The following is a 25768-nucleotide window of genomic DNA, read 5'->3' as shown; positions in this document are numbered from 1 at the left end:
AGGAGAAATGATGTTAGGGAACAAAATATAATATGCTCTTTCATGCTCACTATATGACCAAAAGCAAGCACCTTCTCCATCCTTTAAGGTGAATATTGACATACTACAATTTGTCAATGTGTTACCAAGACCCATTTCAAAGATCACTGCTCCACACCATTATCCAAAGCCATCCCACATACACACATACCAGCTGTACTGATCAATGCCACGCCCATTGCCAGAAATTGTGGTGCTATTGAACATGAAAGTGATCTCAGCAATGTCGTCGTTGTCCATGCGCACACGGAAAGGTGAGAGGGTGTAGACAGCTTGGTTCTGGTTGTTGTTGATATGGGAGCCCACCACAACAATGCTCTCATTGGCACACCGTAGCAGATGGTCCTCATCATCTGTGAGATACCTGAGGAAGGGATACAAGAGGTGAGGGAATGGAAGGAACTGATGGATGAAAAATAAGAGGACTATTTGAGTAATGGTACTGGAAAATTTATTAAATGATACATAAACATGATTACTTGGGGGACACAGATTTCTGATTAAAAATACATATGAGTCAAGTACATATGATTCAAGTAATGAATACATATGAGAGGGCTTCAAATATCAGGTGAAATCCTTCACTTTATATTCAGAGTTTAAACCCACTTATTTATCTTGTTTTATTTTTCCAATGCCTGCCCAAACTGAGGTGTGTCTTACAACCCCATGCATCTTATAAGCTGTCAAATATGATACATCCATGAATGAGAATAAGCTGGCTAATGTAGATTGAGTCAGGACAATAAAAGCTGTGGTAAAATCCTGTATATTGTAAACACAACACACACACACACACACACACACCTGTTATAGTGGAGAGTTGAGATGCCAATGTCATTGTTTTGAATGCGAGTCTGGTCAATGTATGTCATTGGCCACTTGGCTCGGAAATTCCTGAGGTCTCCTGCTTGTGCAATGTCTCGCCCTGCAACACATAACAATCACTGGTATTCCTTCATGCACAAACATCAACTAATCACCTTCCTTCACTGAACCTAAGCAATTACACTCAAAACACAATGAAAATAAACCATTTACATCATTCCCATCAGACACATCATCCCATCACAGATTCTTTCAGTGATAATTATACAGTTTTAACAAAGTGAATTTAGCAAATTAAAACATCAACATGTACATTACCATGGACATAATATTGCACATACTTTGACAAATGTTAGTACAAATCCTTACTGATTTGAGACAATACTTTTCACATATAATCAAAGCAGATGTCATTGTCATCTACTTTTCAGCATAATAAACTAAATGATGGATATATATAAAAAAAAAAAAAAAAGTGTTCCTTGTCAATTTTTTCCTTTATAATTTTATAAACTCAACAAGGATCTTACAACAAGAATAAAAAACAGAAAATCTTAAACTGTATATAACAAAATGGGAGGAGGAGGAACACCTACTGTCAATGGCAGTTAGGAGGATGATGACATCTCCGAGTGCATAAGGTCCTGAGCTGTAGTCAATAGTGATGGCGTAACTACTAGAGGTGGTAGGGAAGGCCACCTGGTCCCCTCGCAGGTCCCAATGATCAATGTCCTGCAAGAAAAAGCAGTGTTAGTTCTGCCTCAGAGCCATTACCATATAGATGGAGTTTACAACCAGTCTCTCCGTGGACTGCTTTCAGATATAATACAATACAATATAATACAAAATAGTATTCAGTAATAAGGATTTTCTCTGAATGCCTCTCAAACACTTCCCTTTTTTGCTATATAGCAAGGACATATGCTGCAAACAAAATTATGAAGGAAAGATCAACTTATTATAAATAGTGAGAAAAAAATTGGCGACAAACAAAATTATGAGGAAAAGATCAACTTATTCTAAATAAAAAAAAATATGGCCAATATAATTCTGGAATTGTCATATCTTTAATGAATTAATAAAAAAAAGTGGAAAAACAGCTTAATTACTCGTAAGTAGAGGATTCCAGAGCTTCCAAATGAAATGGATGAAGAAGTAAGGAGGGCAGAACAGTAATGAAATTAGTAAGCAGCCTTGGGTTGCACGAACGAATGAACAAGTGACTGGCAGAACAACTCACACACCAGACCAGATACAGGGGGCATCCCCAAAGGGCCCAGACCACCCCCCCCAGAATCTTGACTGTATACAGATAGTGGGTACAGAACTGACCTGCTTATAATGTGCTGCACAATACGGAATGTGTCGTTGGCTGTAGGCATATGCAGCTAACTCTAAAAAAATGCTTTTTGATTGAATAAATAAAAGAAAACAACATTGCACAGCTAATAGGGGACAAGAAGATTGGAAAGAGCTTGGGACACTTTTAATGTAGCATGCTGAATTCCGTGGTGAGTTTTCCGCCTGGGATTTTTGTAGTTTCATGCATTTTTTTCCCTCTAACTGATAGTATATTGTTGTTGAAGATGTCAGAAGTATACAAATATTGCTTGCCAGCTTAAATATTAATTACATTTCATATATAGATACAAGAAAAATAAATTTGTCACATATACATTGATTGCTAAGGAGCTGCAGATTTTAAGCAAAGACCCACCATCACTATCCATTGGTCTTCACTGTCTTGAGGTTGTCGCTAATTTATGAAATTTTACCACTGGGCCCCCACCCAAATTGATTTTCTGGATCTGCCTCTGCACCAGACTTGTGCTGAGCTTGAAATGGGGAGCCTGTATATATTCTCTGAACATCAGCTGGGTAGCCTCTGTTTATTACCTGAACACCAGCAGGGTACTCACCTCACTTTCAATGATCTCCTGGTAGTCATAAATCACCAGTTGCTCAGTGCTCTCAGGAATGATGGGGTTCAGCACCTGGATGCCAATCACGTTAGAATGTGACGTCTGAAATAGGACAAAAATAAGAACATAATCACACAGGTGTTTGTTTGTTTTCTATTCTTTTCTTTCAGTTAATTATCAGAACTGTCTTCTAAATTAACAACAAAGAAAATGGAAATATATATTCAAACTGTAGGTTATGAAATATCTTCCTTTTTCATTCATATTTCAGAAACAATATTCTCCAACTAATTATGTAAAATACCATGACAGTAATTCAACTACAATAATCCTGGATTTTGAGGTAAGAAAATCGCAAAACAACAAAAATACTGAATAATAAATTTTTTTGTCTTAGTCATACACAAAAATGTAATCTTAATAAATAAATAGAATAGAAAATATATAGTTTATGAAAAAAAAGTGACAAAATCTCTCCCTCTCCTGTTTGCCTCCCTTACCGAAACTGTGATGGTGGCCCTGGCACCAGCACCACGCAAGGTCTGGGTGATGAAGTACTTAGGCAGGTTGGTTTCTAGCCGCACATTCTTTGGGCCCTCTGTAGGGTAGCCAGGGAATGAGTAAATAGAATCTTGAGATTAAGTTTTACAGTCAAGTTACATTGAAAATCTTATATACTGTTCACAAAAATAATAGAGAGCCAATACTTGAGCTATCCTTTATCTAAAGCATGCTTCAAAATCATCCCAGGCAAGGTGAATAAAACAGATACTTCATTATAAGATATGAAAACCTGACAATAGAAGAAATGATGAGTGAACAGGACATATGACACAGCACAAAGTCCTTGGTTATCTTGTTCAAAAAGGATGGAAAATCTGTCATTGGATACTTGACCCTGAGAAAATCTGACAATGAATATCCTTATAAGAAACCCAAGACATTCTAAAAGGCTTAAGAAGAAAACTCTGTATACAAAATAAGAAAAGTTTGATTTGTTGATGCTTGTTTGTATGTTTACTTTTCATTTTATGTAAACAAAGAATGACTATTTTTCTACATTTATTGTAAGACTAAAGATGCACATCATTTACTTTGGGAAACTGCACTTAAAAAAAAGAGCTAGAGAGTACAAGAAACATAACCAAAAAATAAGGATGGTACATACTTTAGTGATCTGGATATTTGAAAGACCCAACCTACCTGGTATTTTGTAATATTGATCCTGCTGCAGCTTGAGCCAGCTAGCCAGTTCCCTCTGCTCTGCTCTCTTCAAGAAAGGATTGAAGTGCAGGCCAGAACCATCATTACGCTCCAAATTGGAGTCTGGATTGAGAAAAAATGTGAGATAATGAAAGATTTTCTTTCAAATATAAACTTGACTGACACTACATGCATTATCTGTTATGTTGAAACTAAAGTCATCCATTTGCATGCTATGATGTGTGTACTGTTACAGCAATTCTTTACTTACTAGAGATACATGCAAAATCATTTTACATGTATTCTCCTTCCTATTATACATAATAAAAAGCATCAATATACTGGGATCTCATGAGTTACACAATTTTACTTTAATCTGGATGACTGGCATGAAACTTAATAAATCAAAGAACATCCCCTCCTCACTCACTCACCACTCTCTCCTTAGCTTTTACAGGGACAATCAAGGATTGGCATAATAGAAATTATATTCTCAAGAGTGGCTGTATACATTAAATAGAGAAAAATGGTGAAATATTTTAAACATAGACAAAAAAACAGCCTCTAAAGAATGTTATGGCAGCTGCTCTTATTACAGAAATGGGTGCCATGTCTATATTCCCTCTCTAACATACAACTTACTAGTAATGTTTACACCCAGCTGCTTGAGGGTGATACCATGCCGTCTGTTCCCAGAGAAGGTGCAGGAGTGGAATACTCTGGCACTGGGGTTTACAATGGCATACTGGTCACTGTACACCACACCCACTCCGTCCTGCAGGTTGTTACGGATCTCCACATCCTGGATGACGTGGTGGTGGAAGTCAATTTGAAGGGCTGTGAAAAGGAAGACAAGTTTTAACAGGGAAGGATAATACAATACACTGAAAGTAAACTGAATACCAAAGAATATCTATTTTGAGATGTTTGGGAAACGACAGAAAAAAAATATAAAAGAAGATATAACCTTTCTCTCTGTTATTTCTCCAGTCATTCATTCCTAACCCTAGTACAGAGACCCACCTGGCTTGAAAGTGCGGGTAGTGTAATCAAAGAGACCAGCCTTCTCTATGATCACGCCCTTCATGTGGCTTTCATGTGCTGTCATGCCCAAGCGGATGCCAGCCCAGGAGCCAGGGTAGCAACGGATGCCCACATCCTCAGCATGGGAACACGAATTCTCTAACTCCCAGTACCGATCACTGATACACTTTGTGAGGTCAGTGTCAAACTCGTCACACCGGACATTGCTGTGAATTATGAAAAGAGCAGATATGAAGAGTGTGCTTCTTTATTGATAATGCATTACCTTTAATAAACCACCAGTTTACCTTCCCTTGTAACATTCATAAACTCTGATGCTTTTGCTGCATGAAAGAGGTCAAAAGCATTGATTGCATTATTGTGAAGTAAGGACCAAAAGTAAATTCATTATTAGTAAAGTGTCTCTGACAGAACTGTCTTTTATTAGTTATTCAATCTGTATAACAAAAATTAAGAATGAAAATCATACAAATAATGTTAGTTACCTTATAAGAATGGGGCTGGTCTGGCCTTCAGATGGCAGCTGGCTGGGTTGCAGATCCCAGTCCTCAGGGTTCAGCACCAGTCCCATCTGGTGGCAAGCTATGGCTGCTGCATCCTGGTTCCAGCCATGGTTGCACACAGTTCCCCACTGGCCATCAACCCAAACCTGCACAACAATTGAGAGACTTTCATATTAGCATTGATGGTATTTTAACATATTGTATGTTAAGAACCAAGCAATAGAAAACAGGATCATGCAGTAGTTACCAAAAAGCAGAATGAAGTTATGAGCAAATTAAGATAACGGCCCTACTGTCTCCTCAATTCTGATTAACTACATGGTTTAATAAAATTAATTAAATGCAGATATCTAATATAGTTAGTAACAGCAGTTTGTGGCTTTCCATGGGCTAGACTGGGGTGCAATGACACATCATATCCCTGATCCTTAAAATGCAACCTTAAAAGCACCTTACCAAAGAGCTTACCAGGTTCTTACACTATCCTAATCAGGTTGTTTCCTTATTACAAGATATGATTAAGCCAAACCTTGAAATTACCAAAGAGCAAGTTATTTCCATTTCTATCAGACAGCATGCCACCTTTTAGACCATTGTGTTAAATCTCCTAGATATTCATATTCATACACACCAAGCCAAAATACCCTCAGTCCAGCACAATACTTGGCATACAACAAAGGTTTTCAAAGTTCATAATCACAACAGCTACTTACCATTAGTCTGCCTTCATGGCTGTTTCTGCCACCCACTAGCTTAACAAGCACAGAAGGGGTCATGTCCTCCTCCTGTGTCACATTGAGGTTGTGCACTTCAGTTAGAGTCATATTGGTTGTGGCATTGAGAGGTATGGCTTCTTCTTCCCCAGAGAAATATGCAGCCCTCTCCAGTGCCTCTTCCTGCTCAGTAGTGCCATGGAGAGTGAACTTAACATCACGAGTTCCAGAGCCTTCCGTACGCAACAGCCCAGCCACCATCATGCCCATGCCTTCAGCAAACTCAAGTGTAGTGCCAAAGGCAATAGTCAGCGTGCCTGTCTTGTGAACGTAAATGTCTCGTGTGACAGTATAGAGGCCATCGCGTAGTGTCACCTCACCGTTCACCTCTCCTCCAATAATGTGGTTGTCTGCTGGGTCAAAGAATTCTGGTTCACTCTCAGGGCCCTCCTGCATGACAGGTGTTTCCACATTGTTATTGCTCAGCAGGTAAGGATGAAAATGTATAAGCGCCAAATTGTATAGGTCTCGACGGTCAAGGATCCTCCTGAAGATCTCCTGCTCAAACTTGCTACCAAGCCAGTTGTGTGTAGCTTGGATGGGGATGCTCTGATCACTGGTGTGGGAGGCCAACTCATATCTAGAAGCTGGGTTATCTAACAAGTTCCTGTAAAGGACAATGTTGGAGGAACCAATACAAACTACCCCTGATGCTTGGCTGCGGGAGTGGAAGGCCACGAACAATTCCTCTACTGTATTTTCCTTGATGACGTTCCTCTCTAGCCGCAGCTTCTGGTCCAAGCCAAGCAAGGAAAGGCCAAGCCTAAGAACGTACCACCCACTATTGCCTCGGAAGTTGTTCCTCTGTATCATGCCACTGAATGGGAGCATTGGAAGCTCCACTTTGTCTTCATTGTACATAAGGACAGTGCCATGCTTATTATTATGAAATTCATTGTATTCCAAAGTAAAGTTCATATTTACAGCTGGTGATATTTTGATGGCCAAACGGTGATTATTCCTAAACATGTTTTGGCCAATTTGCACTGCTCTCCTCTCATCGCTCCTCAGCCAGCAAGATTCAATCTCAAGAGCAGCTTCATGGCCATCACTAAATGTGTTGCTGCTGATGTTTACGAAAGATGGCCGACAAAAGTTTCCCACACGCAGCCCCACGTCCAGGTTGCCAGTCAAAGTAGAATATGCCACAGCTGTTTCTTGATGGATTCCAGTATCCTGACCACTCTCGTTGAACCAGACAGCCACACCACGTAGCTTGTTGTCAGCTACAGTACTCCAGGTAACATTCTGCACTCCACCCTCATATGTGACATTGACACCATCTCCAACATTGTACATTATGGTGGAGTGTGTCACATTCACATCCCCAGCACCTTGCCGTACATTGAGACCCGACCCATAGTAGTTATGGGTCAGGTTGGAACGATGAACATGCACAAGACTTCTCATGTAATCCACTGCCACTCCATGCCCACTGTTGTTTCGCACCATGGTGTCCCGCACACTGAGGTCAAACATCTTGTCTGTAAAATAAATATTCTTTTAGCATCATGACAAAACAAACATTTTCACAAAAAATTTCTTCTAATATTTCATAAAAGCAGGAAAAATATGAATACTATGGTTAAGGAGAGAAAATGTCAATTGGCTTGATAAACACAATTATAAAAGATCCACAGAACAGATAGATTGGTTGTTGTAGAAAATACATCTTATGTAATATTTGTAATATTCATGAGATAACTTCAAGAATAGTTCTTTGGTGGAGAGAGAGAGAGAGAGAGAGAGAGAGAGAGAGAGAGAGAGAGAGAGAGAGAGAGAGAGAGAGAGAGAGAGAGAGAGAGAGAGAGAGAGAGAGAGAGAGAGAGAGAGAGAGACTTTGTTTTGTTTGTTGTTCTGAAAAAGATTTTTTTTAAGTGTCTATAGCAACAGTTTGGTTCACAACTTGTGTAAGAGTAAATATCTAACACATATTGAAACAGAAAAGAGAAATGTTGTTATGTACCAAGATTCAATACTGAGTTTCCTATCTTTTAAAATAATGCTTAACAAATTATCAATTATCAACATATTTGTAAAGCTTAATACTATGAAAATTTTTATACAGGTACTCATGATTTAGTGTCCATTACTGATAGCTTGGAAAATATAAAGCAGCTTAGTAGATACATAAAGGTTACAAAGGCTAAACACTAAAGAATAAATGCAGGAAAAAACAACAATGAAATCAACACAAATAATACACAAGTGTCAGGGATGAGTTTAGCTTTGTGCAGCATGTAAGAAAGGTATAAGCGATAATCATGTGTGGTGACTCACACTCTTTCCCTGTTTTTAGAGGTTCTATATCTGCTTTTTCATGGCATTTAAATAACTCTATTGTATGCTAATGGGAAGGGTAAAAATAGGTGGATGGGAAGCAATGAGTAGAAATGATGAGTACTCCAGCCACCTGGCTTGCCACATAACTGGATTTCCATCACACCAGATATGTCAGATATTGATATATTTGATCATCCATTACACCTAATGTCTAGCTCAAGGGAATGCTGTATAAAAAAAAAATAGCATTTAACCAACTGTTAATGTTACCATCAATAATCATCAGGACACTTACACTTGCTGGCAATCACTTCCATAAAGATGAATGACAAGATACGAGGTTTAGCTGTCACCTTGATCCAGATCCTATTGCCTCGGGACACAACAGAAGGTGGAAATGTGTTATTTCTCAATTCAAACTTGGTTAAGAGATTCCCATACCGATTCTGTTCTCTGAAATGGAAAAATAATGGATTCCAGTAAGACGAACTACTTCTTGAGGGGAAACCTTGATTTGCAAATCTATTACTAAGAGTGTTCAATCTTTCTGCCGGTCTGTCTGTCCAGCTTTTTCATGCCAATGAAGCAGAGTTTGGAAATAGATCCAACCATTCCTAATCCAAATAAGTCTATACAGTAGGACTTCAAAATTTTTATTTCTCTATTAAGTTATCAGCAAAAAAGTGTCATTGCAGGACACTTTTCTTCTTTTCTTCCTGACTATATCCTGTTAGCACAGGTTATTGAGTCTCCATTATCAGTCTCCATTATCTTCCTTCAAGCTCTTTTATAATGCTACATACAGGTCCCCATTTTATTATGAAAACTAGAATACTATAATGTATGCACTCATATGTATAGAAGTGACTCTATTACATATGTAAGTTGGTATCCAAAATAAAAAAGAAACTAAAAATCCCATTCATATTTCTTTCTCTTTCCTTAGCTTTGTCTCATTCCTCTCAAATTAATCTCTTACTTTTCTATATATATTACTTCTTCAAATTAAATAATTCTTCCACTTCTTTCATAGAAATACAAGTCCATGGGAAACATTTCAACTTCTTGTTATGGTTTCATTCACCTATTACAATACACAAAATAAACTAGATAGTATTCTGAATCTCTGTGTAATGCACAATACAAAGAACTTGTGATATCTTTACTTCCTCCAAAACCATTACCACATACATGATACAGGTTTTTCTAGGTTACATATCTGAGGGGTTGAGCTCAATGTATGAGTCAATGATACTGTGCAATGAGTTAGATTTTCCAAAAATGTATTTAATGAATAACTGTACCTCAGTAAATTTAATTCATGTCACACATGAAACCTCACCAATATAACATCTATATAGGTCACTCATCTGGATTCACTCACAAAATAAGGCAATACAAAGCCTTCTCAGAAAATGAGCATAAACCCTCTATTAAGGAGCAGGTGTAATGTGAGCAAAGGGCACATCACAGGCAGCAAGACTCACCTGACCTCAACCATGCCTGCCTTCTCCTCTTCAGCTTGCATGTAGGAGAAATGTACAGTGAAGACAAAATCACTGTCCCGAGTGACAAACAGCTGCAACAGCAATGAAAGCATTAGTCACATGGAATAAAGTGGCATTCGTACCATCATTACCATCACATCATCAGCATGACAAGTAGGTGAGCATATTACCTATCTTGGATCATGAAGGTTGGAAGAACACTCACAATAGCAAAGATGAACAGTGACAACAACATGTTCTACTGATTAACCATTCACTTCATTGTGTGTGTGTGTGTGTGTGTGTGTGTGTGTGTGTGTGTGTGAACCAAGCCAAGACCTAGTCTGTGTGGTATTAGCAATTTCCTTGTGGACTATCACAACAGCCAAATGAAGGTTGGTGCAAATTCTAAAGATATGTGTTTTCACTCCAACTGGTTACTCCCAAAAAGGAAAACATGCACTGGAATTAGTTGGTGTTAATGGTGAAGTAAAATCTATACCATAAGTCTGGTAAATATAAATATTTACTGTGAGTTCTTTGTATTCAAGCTATTTGAGGAATATAATGGCACTGTGTGTCCAGCAAGATGCAGCAATCCTGCAGTCACAAAATAGTATCACTCACTAAAAGGAACAGATCAACTAAAGTTCCCAAAAGGACCTGCATATTACAGTATTTACCTTCTCACAGTTCAATTCCTTGAAGGAGTACCGGTCCTGTGTGGCCACTGTTACAATGGGGTAAGCTTGGTTGAGGTTGGATGCCCCAGCACAAAAGTCCTGGAAAGTGTCTGATGCAGATTTGTCTGGCTCGCGATGGTGAAAATTATACTTGATTCCATCTGCCTGGTTGTCTGTCACCACAGAGTCCCGATCGATCAAAACTGAACCCGTTGAGGTATTCACGTAAAGCCCATGACCTGGTCAAATAAATGCAAATTAGAGCTGTGGTATAACTATATGTAGCAGATATATACTATTCTTAATATGCAATACTTGATAACTACTAATGCTACAGTCATTTCATGTAACAGACATAACCAGAGTGTTTGGCATGATATCTCTGACATTATTTCTCCTAATAATAGCTATGAACATGCTATGCACTCCCCCTCCTTGGGTACTTCATAAAAACACTGATCTGAAAGAAAGACACTTGAGGTTATGAGAGGCCTTAGCTGGGCATCAAACTCCTCTCCAGATGTCTCAGCTGTAATGATCATCAAACCCCAAGACAATTTTGGGGCCTTTACACTCCCAATCACAACAAATATTTCAAGTTAAAGAGATGATTAGTAAGTCATATTATCTTACAAAAAATGAAGGCACTCAGGTAAACACCACAGAACTATTATTATTGAGCATGCTTGGCTTACTACTTGGAATTGTTTATGCATGCTTATCACAATTTTTTTCTTCTAATGGAAAAAGAGAGAGAGAGAGAGAGAGAGAGAGAGAGAGAGAGAGAGAGAGAGAGAGAGAGAGAGAGAGAGAGAGAGAGAGAGAGAGAGAGAATAATGATCAGGTTTAACTGATGATAAATTTACTCTTGTTCTACCCATTTAATTAAATATGTTGTTTCCCGCACAACTAAATATTACTCTCTTCTGTCACACCATAACACTGAGGCTCATAGCTAGGTATATTTAGGTGTTCACCCAAACAAGGTACGTAAGACTGGCAAGTTGGCAACCATGCTGGACCTGATAATTCTCTCTCTCTCTCTCTCTCTCTCTCTCTCTCTCTCTCTCTCTCTCTCTCTCTCTCTCTCTCTCTCTCTCTCTCTCTCTTCAAATATGGGCAAATGGGCATGGTCTCTTCAAGAAGCAAACCAAGAGAGGGAGTTTCTATAATTACAGATAATGGGTAAATAATAACTATAATGAATAATGCCAAACTCCAGCACTTCTTTAAAATCCAACATCATTCGAGAAAACCTACCGGCGTTCTCCTTCAGCACGGCGTTCTCCAGATGGACAAATGTCCCGGGGAGGGTCATGTTGATGCCATTGAAGGCACTGTTCGTGACGGTCACGTGACGCAGGCGTGGCGGCACTTTTCGAGTCATGATGGATGACAACACTTCCCGCTGTGGCCCCATGCCTGCATACTCAATGTTCACAAAGCTCAGCACAGACTTGGACACCTGAAGACACATGAAGAATTGAAGTTAAAGGACAAACTCATAAGTGAGCGAGACAGGAACATAAACAGTTATGAAAGATATTTATGGGAACGTGTGGAAGCAATGCATCTCCATGGAGTCCACAAAAAAATTAAATATTACAGTGGAAAACCGGTCTCTCGGGCTACAATTATCTCTATCCAATGTTGGAACCTTTAAACACACACACACACACACACACACACACACACACACACACACACACACACACACACACACACACACACACACACACACACACACACACACACACACACACCGTCAAAGATCGAAATGCAAATTATAATGCTATTTATTACTGCATACCTACTGACTTGTTCTGCGTCGTCATAAGATGCAGAACATAATGAGACACATCAACACAGGATACTAGATATGCAAAGCAGCTATTCATGAAATGATAACCTATGCGGGATGAACCACAGCACGTAAACAAGACTGATTACCTTCTGATATAATGTATTGTGGAACAGCTGCCCCTCGAAGTCCGCGTTCTGGAAGAGGATGCCCCTTCCAGTGGTTGGTGCCGCGCCACAGGGCATGGTAAGGGTCACAGTCCACGCCGAGGTCAGGATGCATATCTAAGGAAGGGCAGACCAAGGCAGTTAGTATATATGCCTACCACTCCTTTCTTAGTACACACTCAGATATTTGCCTATCCCTTATTTTAATCTCATTTCAGTTTCGTACGTCTCCCGAGTGTGTGTGTGTGTGTGTGTGTGTGTGTGTGTGTGTGTGTGTGTGTGTGTGTGTGTGCGGGTGTGTGTGTGTGTTGTGTGTGTAACATGTGCTCACCCTGCGAACCCTGCTGGTGTTCCCACGGTTCTTATAATAATGCAACATGTATCTTCCCAATTTCTCGAGCATAATTGGTTTCTTCCTCCATTCGGAATGCATAATTTCCTTTCTCCTCTTTCTTACCGCAGACGCCGCCGCCCATGGAATGTGTTTGCCAGGCGCACTTAGTGATGTCATCCTCGAGGCCCGAGCATTGCGGCGCCTGGTAAAGAAGTGTCGCCGTGTCGTTGTTGGCGCGGTCCTGCCATTCCCAATACTTGCCGCCGCTAAATCCCAGTTGTCGACAAGCCACTGTCAGGTCCGCCGCAGTCCAGCTATAAATAAACTTCATTAATATGCTGCATGCTGTGAAGAACACGAAATTAACTTAATTTAACAAGTATCAATGACCTAATTGTATGTGAAATTTTAACCTGCTAAATCTGTCTTTTCTCTCAGTACCTATATAATACTCGTACGAATGGAATCTCTTCTAATAGTAAGCTATTTTGAGCGCGCGCGCACACACACACACACACACACACACACACACACACACACACACACACACATTTATTGAAATAATTCCTATACCCAGTTACCTTTCTCTCCCACCACACCTGTTTTCTCTCCAGTCACGTCACGATACTCAGCACAGAGCTATAAAACTGACCGAGGCGCCGGACAATGCACTTGACGTCTTCCAGACCACCCACCGCAAATATCCGGTCGGCGGCAACCTAAGGCAACATTTGATCGACACACGTCCCGAATCGCAGCGAAGAAGAAGAAAGAAGAAGAAGAAGAAGAAGAAGAAAAAGAAATCAAGGAAGATGCTCCTCCTTTCAATTCTCACACCAGGCCCATAAAAAAAAAAAAAAAAAAAAAAACTATGGGTCTATTTTCAAAGGTCACCGGATTCTCGTGGGCGTCTTTGCAATTGACGATGTGGATTCTTTGCTTAACCATCACTATAAACATTAACTCTTGAAAAAAAAACTAATAACTTCCAATACAGTATGTTTAATGTAGTCGAACCATGACACAAAAACGATTCATAATGCGGTCCCAGGGTCATCAGTACACCAGCCTAAGAAACTGACGCCACACACCACCAGTCGTCTCGTCATCGCTGTGCGGCAGAAAATTCAATTATTCCGTCAGAACTAAATGACTGCGAACAACATCAATATTAGCAGTCCGAAGAGATGTGAACATTTCATGTGGGACACTTTTCTTCACACACACACACACACACACACGAGTAATTACGTAAATATTTAAAAGGCTATATACAAAATTTGTGGGCCGACATTGGCTTTCAGGGAGAGAGAGAGAGAGAGAGAGAGAGAGAGAGAGAGAGAGAGAGAGAGAGAGAGAGAGAGAGAGAGAGAGAGAGAGAGAGAGAGAGAGAGAGAGAGAGAGAGAGAGAGAGAGAGAGAGTGTCTAATACGCTGAGCTTCCTTTTCTAGTCTGTATGAAATCAGAACATATTATCAGCCATCTAAAATTCCTTATTGGTTATCCTGTTATCCAGTCACGATGTAGCCCACACTGGATGACGAGCAGCTGACTAGTCTGTGCACCGTCTACTGTGGCATCATGAGTGATCAACAATAAATAAAAACCTCGAGGGTGTCTCCACTGCGCCCATCCCAACAAGTAACAAATAAATAAAGAAATGACAAGGGCGTAATAGGGAAAAATGAACAGGTTTGTGACTTGATTATGATAATACTGAACGTGATAGCCACAAGCGAAACACGCAAGTCATGTGAATACTGTATTTCATGTCAGAATTACCGCATGTGTTGCTGTCATTCCACCCAACACGAGCCTCAGAGGGGCATGTGGTCCAGTCACTGATCCCGCTCCGACAAATTACACGGGTGATCTGCTAAAATTATGGGAAAATATCCAGGTAACTAGCGCTGCAATTATCCAAGCAAAACATCCGGACAAAGAATTAGTATTAAGTAATATAGACTTTTTAAGCACCCTGCGTTATCATTCAGAGCATTTCACTTGTGCCATGGATTAAATATAGTGCAAGTTGTTACATAAATTATAAACAAACTCGCCTATAACGGAAAAATATCAAGGTAGATAGCGTAGCAATTATCCAAGCAAAAAAATGTGCAAAACAAAATTGTAGTATTTAATGAGTCTTCGTATGTATCGAGCATCTCGCTTGCAATATGGATTAAATATACAAGTTGTCAGATTAATTTTTAACACACTCGTCTATCCTCACCCATGTCTTAAGTAACCTACACGAACGCATTCCTTAAGATCACCTCTATTAAATTTCTGGCATACATCTCACTCAAGAAAGAAATAAACTGAGATCAGAAGAATAATCATTGCTGAAAATTAGGGCTTAACTAAAACTTAATGACAGTATAACCGTGGGAAATGGAGGACGACGAGAAGGAAGAGGGGTAGAAGGAGGAGTTATTTGAATCATCCTTAAATATTTATCTTTCCCCTCGTTAAGGATGGAAACGTAAAAAAAAAAAAAAAAAAAAAAAAAAAAAGACAGTAAAGGATGGGAATGGAGGAAACGGATGAAAGGAAGTAAATAAGAAGGTGGGAAAAAGGAAGGGAAATGCCGAGAAGATGAGCAAGATGGGATGTTTATCTGGAGTAAAAAAATAATAATGATAATTGACGCGCTTCCCATTGTTGAGGATGAGCAGCAGAGCGTTGGCTACACTACTACCTCTCCTGATGCTGGTGGTGCAGTGTTACCATGATAATTTTGCTGAGAGAGAGAGAGAGAGAGAGAGAGAGAGAGAGAGAGAGAGAGAGAGAGAGAGAGAGAGAGAGAGAGAGAGAGAGAGAATGATTTTATCTCTGCATTATTAGTCACCCATGTATGCCATCATGAGCCTCCTAGACAAAGCAACCTTTCGCCTTCCACATACACCAAATATTTTTTGGCATACACTCAGCCGAAATCTCTCTCTCTCTCTCTCTCTCTCTCTCTCTCTCTCTCTCTCTCTCTCTCTCTCTCTCTCTCTCTCTCTCTCTCAAGTTCAGATGATACACGGCTATTAAACAGTATTACAGTACATGCACTAACATCATCACGATTAATCTTTTTTTTTATCTGTTAAAATAAATAAATAACTACATGTATATACATTTTTTTTCATCCTGAGTTTTGAGCATCAACATCACGAACTGCATCTTTGTCACAGCATTCAGGAAACGCAGTCGATATACGCTTAAGAGGAGAGTATGTCCTATCACAGGCGAGAGTCCATTCAAGGCGGTCTGCTTACATTTGAGTTTTTTTTTTCTTTTTCTTCTTTTTTTGTATAGTATAATTTATTCACTTATCTACTTGATCCTAGGAAGGTGTACGTGCAGCAGAGAGAGAGAGAGGGAAAAAAAATCTTAGCTCCTTTCCTTTCTAGCACTAGTACTGACACATCTAACTAAAGCATTACTACTACTACTACTACTACTACTACTACTACTACTACTACTACTACTACTGGTAGAGTACTAATGTTGTGGTGTTGTTGTCATTACTACCATTTATTTATTATTTTCATCATGGTTGCTATTGCTGTTGTTATTGTTGTTATTATTTTCAATGTCATGCTTAACTTTTGTTGATCTTTTTATTGATGTAGTAGTAGCAGTAGCAGCAGCAGAGGCAGAGGCAGAGGCAGCAGCAGCAGCAGCAGCAGTAACAAAAACAACAACAACAACAACTACAACAGCAGCAGCAGCAGCAGCAGCGACTAAGGTTTCGATGAAGCAATAAATAATAAGGAGAAGGGGACACGACAAAGTAACACATAGGCCACCATGACAAATAACAATACAATGCCTTCCAGACCAATACATCGCAACACACGGAACACACCCTCCCTTCCTGAGCCACCACTGTCCAGGCTACATTGGCATTCACTTTCGCTCGCCTTAACTTTTGCCAAAACTCGACCTTGGAGGAACGAGACACCTGAATGACTATCACGTCTTATAAAAAGTTTTCGATTTATTTCTACCGTGGGTGTATAAAGGCAACACACACACACACACACACACACACACACACACACACACACAAGACATACTAGCACATTGTTCAGTGGTGTAACATCCGGTCAAGTCCCAAGGGTGGAACGAAGGGAAAGTGAGGAAGGGAAGGGAAGAAAAGAGGAAACGTGGGAGGGAAAAGTGAAGGGAGCAAACAAACGTGAAGGAGGGAAGACGAAAAAAGGCCGGGATAAGGAAGGTTGGTGAATGAGTCAGTAAGGAGGAGGAGGAGGAGGAGGAATATTTAAATGCGTATAACAAGAAAAATAGCGCAGTCAAAGCTTTCGAATGCACATCTCCATTTTGAATCTCAGCTATTTTAGGGAGATATCAGACAGACAGATGAGACAGAGAAAAAAGACAGGAAACCGTGACTCCCACAAGGAAAAGGATAACTATCTGACGACAGCTGGAGTCTCTACCACACTGTTGCCATCTCAAAAGGCACACCCGTCCCCTTACCACCACCGCTACGCGCTGAGGGAAGATTTGAGCTGGCAACTATGCTTGGTGGTGATGGCAGCAGTGACTCGACACCACATGCATACACACACACACGTACCCGAGGCAGGGAGTAAGTTGGGGCATTGGATTATTTTTTCTAGTCATTTTTAACTTTTTTCTTATATTTGATAGGTTGATTATTGTTATTCTCTTACGCAAGGTTTTCCGCACGAAGGGTGATGGTGATAGTAGTGGTGACGGAGATGGTGGATGCCCTCACTGCTATGGTATGTATGTATGTATGTATGTATGTATGTATGTGTAACCGAGAATCACCACACACGCTCTGCCTACCCTGGTGTCATAAAACGTGTTTCGTAATTGCTAGATAAATTCATATAATCATGACCGGAAGCATAATTGCTCACATTAAAATGAGAAAAAAAAAGTCCTGAGAGACAAGACAGTCAAAAAATACACGCACAAAAAGTGCTCATCCACAGGAAGAGTTACGTCATCTTCCTCTGAGGACTAACATTTCCCCCTTTCTTTATATCCTATTGTATTTCCTCTGCATCTCCCGTCTTTTTTTTTTTTTCTCTCTTTTGTTCTCTCCACCTCCTCCTCCTCCTCCTCCTCGTCTCCTTGGCCCCTCCTAGACCAAGGCTCGTACAGGACGTTTCACGGGCCGCTGATCGGAAAAATCTTCGCCCCTGAGGTGTGACTGGCAGCGTCACGCACCTACCCAACGACTCACTCGCACTGCTACCCTGGCGAGCCTACTGCAGCACGATACTTAATTGTACTTATTATCAAACTGCAAACAAGAAATTTCTTACCGCTTCTATGGTGCACAAATCACTGAAATTACTCTCTTACCTACTATGTGTTTATGTGTAATGAAACTACCCCTGTGTCTGCGACGCCTGTACCCTGAGACCCTGCTGGTTATTGAGTCATAAGCCTATAAGAAGGACACGTGCGCGACTTTCCCTTCCCCCCCCTCTCCCTCTCTCTCTCTCTCTCTCTCTCTCTCTGAACATTTTTCACATATGCAAGTTTTACCTGTAGTCTATATATATATATATATATATATATATATATATATATATATATATATATATATATATATATATATATATATATATATATATATATATATATATATATATATATATATATGAACTAAAACTTCCAAACATGTGCGAAGCTGCCTGTTTAACGAGTGAACATCGGGAAGACTAGCTAGGGTGCACACTAGAACGCCTCACTGCTTATCCAGGTACTTAGGGAATACGTTTTCATGCACGGGAACGCTACTCAGCCTTTGAACGCACTCCTCCAGCAAGATAGAGTATTGCACCAGAGTAGTAGTAGTAAACAATAATCTTGTCTCTGGTGCCCTGAAACCAAAGCTGACCAAAGGAACGGGACACAACCTTCGATTATATAGGATTCAAACGCCGCCCCCTTTCGTCCTACGGTATCTTTCTTTAGGCTTATTGCTTTGAATATCCCAGAGTTTATCGTGGCCTTGCACAACAGCCTCCCTGGTAAGATCTTTCACGCGGGGAGGGAAGGAGAAACGGTGCCATTCTCTCATAATAGCTTCCTCCTGTGCCGTTACCTCCAAGTGAGCGTAAACCCGTTTTGGGGAGGACAATCTTTCTCAACAAGTGTAAAGTGGAAGTGACCGGCCTCGATTAGAAGCGCCTCGGTCACCACGGTCAAGGCCTGTGCTTAATGTAGGGGTTGGGGAAGGCTTACGGCGTTTCAGCTCTGCCTTCCTCCCCGCCACCACCACCACCACCACTATAAGTCCACTGGAACGCCTCTAGGGTCAGTTAAAGAGAGCCTTTCCTTCCTTCTCCTCCTATTCTAGTCGTTGTTCGTCCTTCGAGAGAGAAAGAGAGAGAGAGAGAGAGAGAGAGAGAGAGAGAGAGAGAGAGAGAGAGAGAGAGAGAGAGAGAGAGAGAGAGAGAGAGAGAGAGAGTTTTTGGTCCACGTGCTAAACTCCGGATGTCCTGTATCGATCCACGTATTATACCTGCGTAACTCTGCCTCAGGTAACTCTCTCTCTCTCTCTCTCTCTCTCTCTCTCTCTCTCTCTCTCTCTCTCTCTCGGTGTGGTGATTGCAGCTGTCATCAGATAGTTATCCCTGTCGGAGTGACTAATGCGACTTATTTTTTTTCCCCCGTTTTTTCTTCACGTGTTCGTCTATTATTATTCTTTCAGGGTGGTAAAATATTAGCATAGACTAGGCCTTTGACTTCTTTAGTGACGGAATTTCATTACTTTACAGACATTACCGTACTTATAATCATATCTCTCCCTCTTCCTCCTGTTCCTCTTTCTCCTTCTCCTTTTCAACCTCCTCTTACTCCTCTTCCGGTATACAGGTTCAGTATATAATGATGTTTTCAAGTTCTCTGACGACGCTGTTTCGTACATTTATAGACATTACCGTACTTATATCATCGATCTTGCTCTCCTCCTCCTCCTCCTCTTCCTGTTCTCCTCCTCCACCTCCTCTCCCTCCTCCTATTCTTTCTCCTCCTCCTCCGGGACCTACACCTCCACCAGGACACGTACGGGAAGCTTCACGGGCCGTTGCTTGGGAAAATCTTCACAGACAGGAGCCTCGGGGTGTACAGTACAATACCTCCCAGGCGTCACTCCACCTGTGCGTGTGCGTGTGTGTGTGTGTGTGTGTGTGTGTGTGTGTGTGTTAATAAGAAAATACTTAGAAGACCCATTAGTTGTCAACGAGAGTAGTGGCGTGATGTCTCCTTTAATTCTTGTGTTAAAGTTCACCATTACGTGAGAGAGAGAGAGAGAGAGAGAGAGAGAGAGAGAGAGAGAGAGAGAGAGAGAGAGAGAGAGAGAGAGAGAGAGAGAGAGAGAGAGAGAGAGAGAGAGAGAGAGAGAGAGAGAGAGAGAGAGAGAGAGAGATCCACCTGAGGCTATGGCATACAGGTAGGTCGATACATAATGATATCCGGAAGTAAGCACGTGGACCTGAAACATTCCCCAGCAGTGTTGTTCACCCAAAGCATTATTATCGTACGTATAGTCATGGCCAATAGTTCAGACACATACCGGACTTACTTATTTACAATATTTATATACAATATTTAGCGTATTATATCCATCTCTCATCCTCTGATCTGCTACGAATCAACGAACTGTCATGTTTTGTAAGACTGTCGGCATATCGGAGGACGTAAGACTGAGTAAAGCGCCAAATACAATGGGAGTCAACGGTGCTGGTTACTCGACTTATGACCACGATTGTACCGAAAGAGGGAGAGCGCTACGGTGCGTGGTAAGCAGGACAGACAAGTAAAGGAAGATGGGAGCATAAAGTTCACGTTGCTGTCTCTCCGTGCTGCACCTCGGCTTGTTTGCTTGATTAAATGAGTACGTGCAGGGAACAATATATCGTGCATGGAACTCCTTTGTTTGTGTTCCAAGGGAGGGTCTGTAACTAGAAGGGCGTTTCCTAGCTAGCTTCGAGTACTCCCCATCACCGCCACCACGCTTGTTAGTATATCACGGACCATAAAAGTGTAGGCGTCGTGTCGGCAACTTTTAACGGATTGTAGTGGAAGTTCAGGAATTCTAAGAGTGTTTTCGTGATTGTAGTGACAGTTTCACAATAATTCTACTTTAACAACGTGTAAAAAAAGAAAAAAAATTAAATTAATAAAAAAAAACTTCTCATCTGCGGTCTTTGAATAAGGTCTCAGTGCGTTTCAGAATACGAGCCTATATTGTTCGTAGTATGAATCTTTTTACATGGACGAATCTCATCTTTACTTGAGACAATGAACATGATGAGGATGAGGATGACACAGTGCGAGAGAGAAGTGGAGAGGAAACGGAGACACTTATGGCGAAGAGAGAGAGAGAGAGAGAGAGAGAGAGAGAGAGAGAGAGAGAGAGAGAGAGAGAGAGAGAGAGAGAGAGAGAGAGAGAGAGAGAGAGAGAGAGAGAGAAACATGAGTAAAAAAAAAAAAAAACAGTACAAGAAACGGAGAAAGGAAGCAGAAACACTGAGGTAGGAAGGTGTGGAGAACTGGAGGGAGGAAAAGGATACAAATAAGGGGGAGGAAGAGGAGGGAAGGGGGTTACGCTGTCTGCCTCCCCACCACCGCACACACTGGTATACGTAGACTCATACTGCTCTCCCCTTCTTCCTTGCCTCCCGACCACAGCCCCCCACTACTCTTCACCTGTACCCGAGTGTGACAGGGATCACTGGTCAGGAACGAGGCGAGAGGTGATGACGGTAATGTGACGATAATGGTGAGTCAAAGTAGCATCCCCCAAGCACAGTAAATATTATCACTACCATTATCATTACTTGGGTTCTCATGGATGCTTTTCTTTCCAGTTACAGGTGGAAAATACCTGTCATACTATCACTAGTCATGAAAAAAAAAACACCCTTGAAAACTCTAAATAACTTCCATTGCAATTTGTTAGTAGTCAAAGATAAAGCACTGAAACATTTAAGAGCATAAGAAAACATGGGAAGCTGCAAGAAACAATCAGGCCTACACGTGGCAGTCTCTGAATGAAATGCGATCTTACGGTAACATGGACACGACATATCCCTACCGTAAGATGAAACTTTAAAGAAAAAAAAAAAAAAAAAAAAAAAGCACAACCTCTCTCGGTACCCCCAGGCTGCTTATACGACTGTGCTTTTCTTCCTCCCTTGGTGTTCGTTTACCCCTCATGCAGCAGTGTGTGGCGGGCTTGTGACTGTGGATGTGGTAGCGACGTGCGAGAACCCATCCCTATCTCCACCGCCCCTAACACGTCCCACCGGTAAGAACAAAATCACGTGTTAGTTTGTCTCCCACCAGGCGCTCACTGCCTTTCTTGTGCCCGTGGACCGTTCCCCTCCCCCCGCCCCGCCTCCTCCATCACCTCCTCCTCCTCCTCCTCCTCCTCCTCCTCTTCGTCCAAAAGGAAAACATCATAGTTGCGATTGCAAATGAGAGAGAGAGAGAGAGAGAGAGAGAGAGAGAGAGAGAGAGAGAGAGAGAGAGAGAGAGAGAGAGAGAGAGAGAGAGAGAGAGAGAGAGAGAGAGAGAGATTCAAACCATGAAAGATATGGCGCTTTGTGTTAGGAAAGAAAAAAAGAAAAGAAAAACGGGAAAAGTGAAAGAATATTAATTTGAAAGAAAACTAATTTAATACATGTATGCCTCTTTGTTCACGGCAAGTTATGAATCTGGAGAGAGAGAGAGAGAGAGAGAGAGAGAGAGAGAGAGAGAGAGAGAGAGAGAGAGAGAGAGAGAGAGATCCGGAAAAGACGCGCAAGACAGCAAGAGAAAGAAAACGAGGAGTGGAGTAGATGGGACGATACAAGAGTGACTCCACCCCCAGGCAGGGAGGGCGGGGGGAGGGAGTGAGGAGGGCGTGTCACGGGCCGCGCGTCATGCCCCGCCAACTAAGAGCGACCCCGTTACGTGGACATCTTCAGGAGGACGAAAAAGAAGAGAGAAAAGAAAAAAAGAAACAATACCACGTCTGAAGGCAGCGCAGTTAAACGAAAAAGAGAAAAAGAAATGAAAAAAATGAAAAAAAGAAAGAAAAGAAAGGAAAAGAAAAAAAAAACAGTACCACGTCTGAAGGGAGTGCAGTTAAATTCTAAAAAAAAAAAAAAAATCGACTCCAAATACAACTTAACGACACACGCGATATAATAAGGGGTAAAATAACAGACAACAAAAGAAAAACAACATTTAACGCGTTTTACAATACTGATACACCAATCAAAGACTTGCGAGTTGGAAAAGAAAATGAGGCAGAGAAAGAAAATAAGAAAAATACTGACAGAGGACATGGCATCTGAAACTCCGAATCGTGACACAACTAAATGTATTAATGCAAAGAAACATGAAGAAATTTTAAGCATATGAATTCAACTGTGTATCGCCTGCTGAGAGAGAGAGAGAGAGAGAGAGAGAGAGAGAGAGAGAGAGAGAGAGAGAGAGAGAGAGAGAGAGAGAGAGAGCTTTGGGCATGCGACTCAAGATTGAAGTGAAGCTCTGTGGAGGGAAGAGACGTGACGAGGGTACGAAAATTAGATGAGGATTTGAGTGATAAAGAACGAGGCTGTAAGAAAACCAGTCATGGAAGAATTTAGCGAAATCTAGTAGTCTTTTTTTTTCTTTTTTTATGTAAGATGGGCACTGGCCGAGAGCAACAACAACAAAACAAAACAAAACAAAAACCGAAAATAAATAAAACCTCACAGAAGATGCCACGCCCAACAGAGAACAGTCAAAAAGGAATTATCTAAAACTGAAGAAGTGTCTCGCTCAGATGAAGCCATAAGGAAGAAGTTCACAGCAGCTAAGGGGAAGTCTGCTTCGAGTACGACGGATTCACTGACCAATTGAGTGACGGAAACTACTACGAAGTCGCGACAATGAGGTCATGACGCAGAAAATAAAGAAAAAAAGTGCAAAACTTAAAATTCGCATAAAGATGATGACAAGCTTGAAATACGAGAAAAGGGTAAAGAAATTCTGTCCATTAAGCCATAAAAGACCGGGAACTCTGAAGGCTTGTGAAGGAATGTGTGGGTAAGTATCTCCTTCAAGCACGAGGTAATGAGGTTTAGTTAGCTATGGCTGTCACTAATTCTTCAGCTCTGTGTAAAAATAAACTAAGTAACTGGTTAAATATTAAAGATGAGCTGAAGAATTCATGCTTTCTGTTAAATAAAAACAACTAATTTCTGAGTTGTGAACAAAAAATAAATCCAGAATCTGAGTTAAAAAGATGATATACAGAATCAAGGTTTTGTTGGCGAAGAACATCACTAATCCTTAAGACCTATACAGAAATAAACTGAAAATCTGGTTAAGTACAACACGAGCGACGAGGCGAAGGAAGCAGTGTGGTTTAGTCGTAAAGACCAACAAGTTTTATGGCGTAGGAATAAATCACGGACATGAGTCACGTGTGTGTGTGTGTGTGTGTGTGTGTGTGTGTGTGTGTGTGTGTGTGTGTGTATGTGTTGGGTGTAGTGACAGGAGGGGATGAGGGGCGGAGTCACTAGGCGGGGAGGCGGTGAGGCAGGCAGGTCGTTGACTACCTACCAGTAAGGCGGTCACTGCTCAAGGAAGGAAGGAAGGAAGGAAGGAAGGAAGGAAGGAAGGAGGGAGGGAGGGAAGTAAAGGTGGAAAGAGGCTTGTGTGAAGGAGGAGCAATACTACAATATTTAACAATCCTCAGACCACCACCGTCTCATCATTATATCACCACAACCTCGCCTTACATCACCACTACCACCAACACACTACCACAACCTCACCATTACATCACCACACCCTCAAAATCGCACGACCACAAGCTCACCATCTCACCACCACTGCCTCCACGCATTGCATATTCCTGTAAGGTTTAGTCAGAGGGTATTGGTCTTTTTAACTTCCTCACTCACCTACGCAAGAGTTTCAGTTCCTTCCTGGTTTAGCTTCAATTTCATGTTATTTTTTTTTTTCACTTTCACGAATCGTTGCTACTTTACTTAAACAGGCAATGCGACTACACTTCCTCTACACTTATTGATGATTCTCGTGTCTGTACTCTCAATTTAATGGTAAAACTTAATATATTCTCTTCTAGGTATATGATGTCTGTATTCATGGACCTTTTTACAATATATAATGCTATAATGTCATTTTAAATGTTCTATTCGACCGGAGAAGAGAGAGAGAAAAACGTATTATTTACTAATGATGTGAAGAAGAAGAAGAAGAAGAAGAAGAAGAAGAAGAAGAAGAAGAAGAAGAAGAAGAAGAAGAAGAAGAAGAAGAAGAAGAAGAAGAAGAAGAAGAAGAAGAAGAAGAAGAAGAAGAAGAAGAAGAAGAAGAAGAAGAAGAAGAAGAAGAAGAAGAAGAAAAACAACAACAACAACAACAACAACAACAACAACAACAACAACAACAACAACAACAACAACAACAGCAACAAGAGGAGGAGGAGGAGGAGGAGGAAGAGAGTGAGGACTAGGACAAGGAGGGTGAGGAGGACGACAAGAAGAGGAGGACAGGGAGGAAGATCGGAAGGAGAAAGACGAAGAGGAGGAGGAGGAGGAGGAGGAGGAGGAAGAGGAGGAGGAGGAGGAGGAGGAGGAGGAGGAGGAGCATGTAAGTACAGCCTCCGCGTCAATAGATGATGATGCTGAAAGGAAACC

At 41.0% G+C, this 25768-nt stretch overlaps 1 protein-coding gene across 1 annotated transcript in view; it reads right to left on the bottom strand.

Annotated features, from left to right (window-relative positions):
- Positions 1–25768, bottom strand: part of LOC135107627 (protein bark beetle-like) — a 77864-nt gene that overhangs the window by 24046 nt on the left and 28050 nt on the right. Inside the window, 17 exon segments of the mRNA XM_064017686.1 lie at positions 191–403; positions 847–967; positions 1464–1599; positions 2787–2891; positions 3290–3387; positions 3993–4115; positions 4635–4829; positions 5016–5242; positions 5522–5685; positions 6253–7796; positions 8891–9048; positions 10083–10174; positions 10766–11004; positions 12026–12230; positions 12716–12778; positions 12780–12850; positions 13191–13381. Coding sequence (XP_063873756.1) covers positions 191–403; positions 847–967; positions 1464–1599; positions 2787–2891; positions 3290–3387; positions 3993–4115; positions 4635–4829; positions 5016–5242; positions 5522–5685; positions 6253–7796; positions 8891–9048; positions 10083–10174; positions 10766–11004; positions 12026–12230; positions 12716–12778; positions 12780–12850; positions 13191–13381 — 3945 coding nt within the window.

The sequence above is a fragment of the Scylla paramamosain genome, chromosome 15 (genome assembly GCF_035594125.1).
Source record: "Scylla paramamosain isolate STU-SP2022 chromosome 15, ASM3559412v1, whole genome shotgun sequence".
In the NCBI taxonomy this organism is placed as follows: Eukaryota; Metazoa; Arthropoda; class Malacostraca; order Decapoda; family Portunidae; genus Scylla; species Scylla paramamosain.
This window is presented reverse-complemented; position numbering and strand designations above follow the sequence as displayed.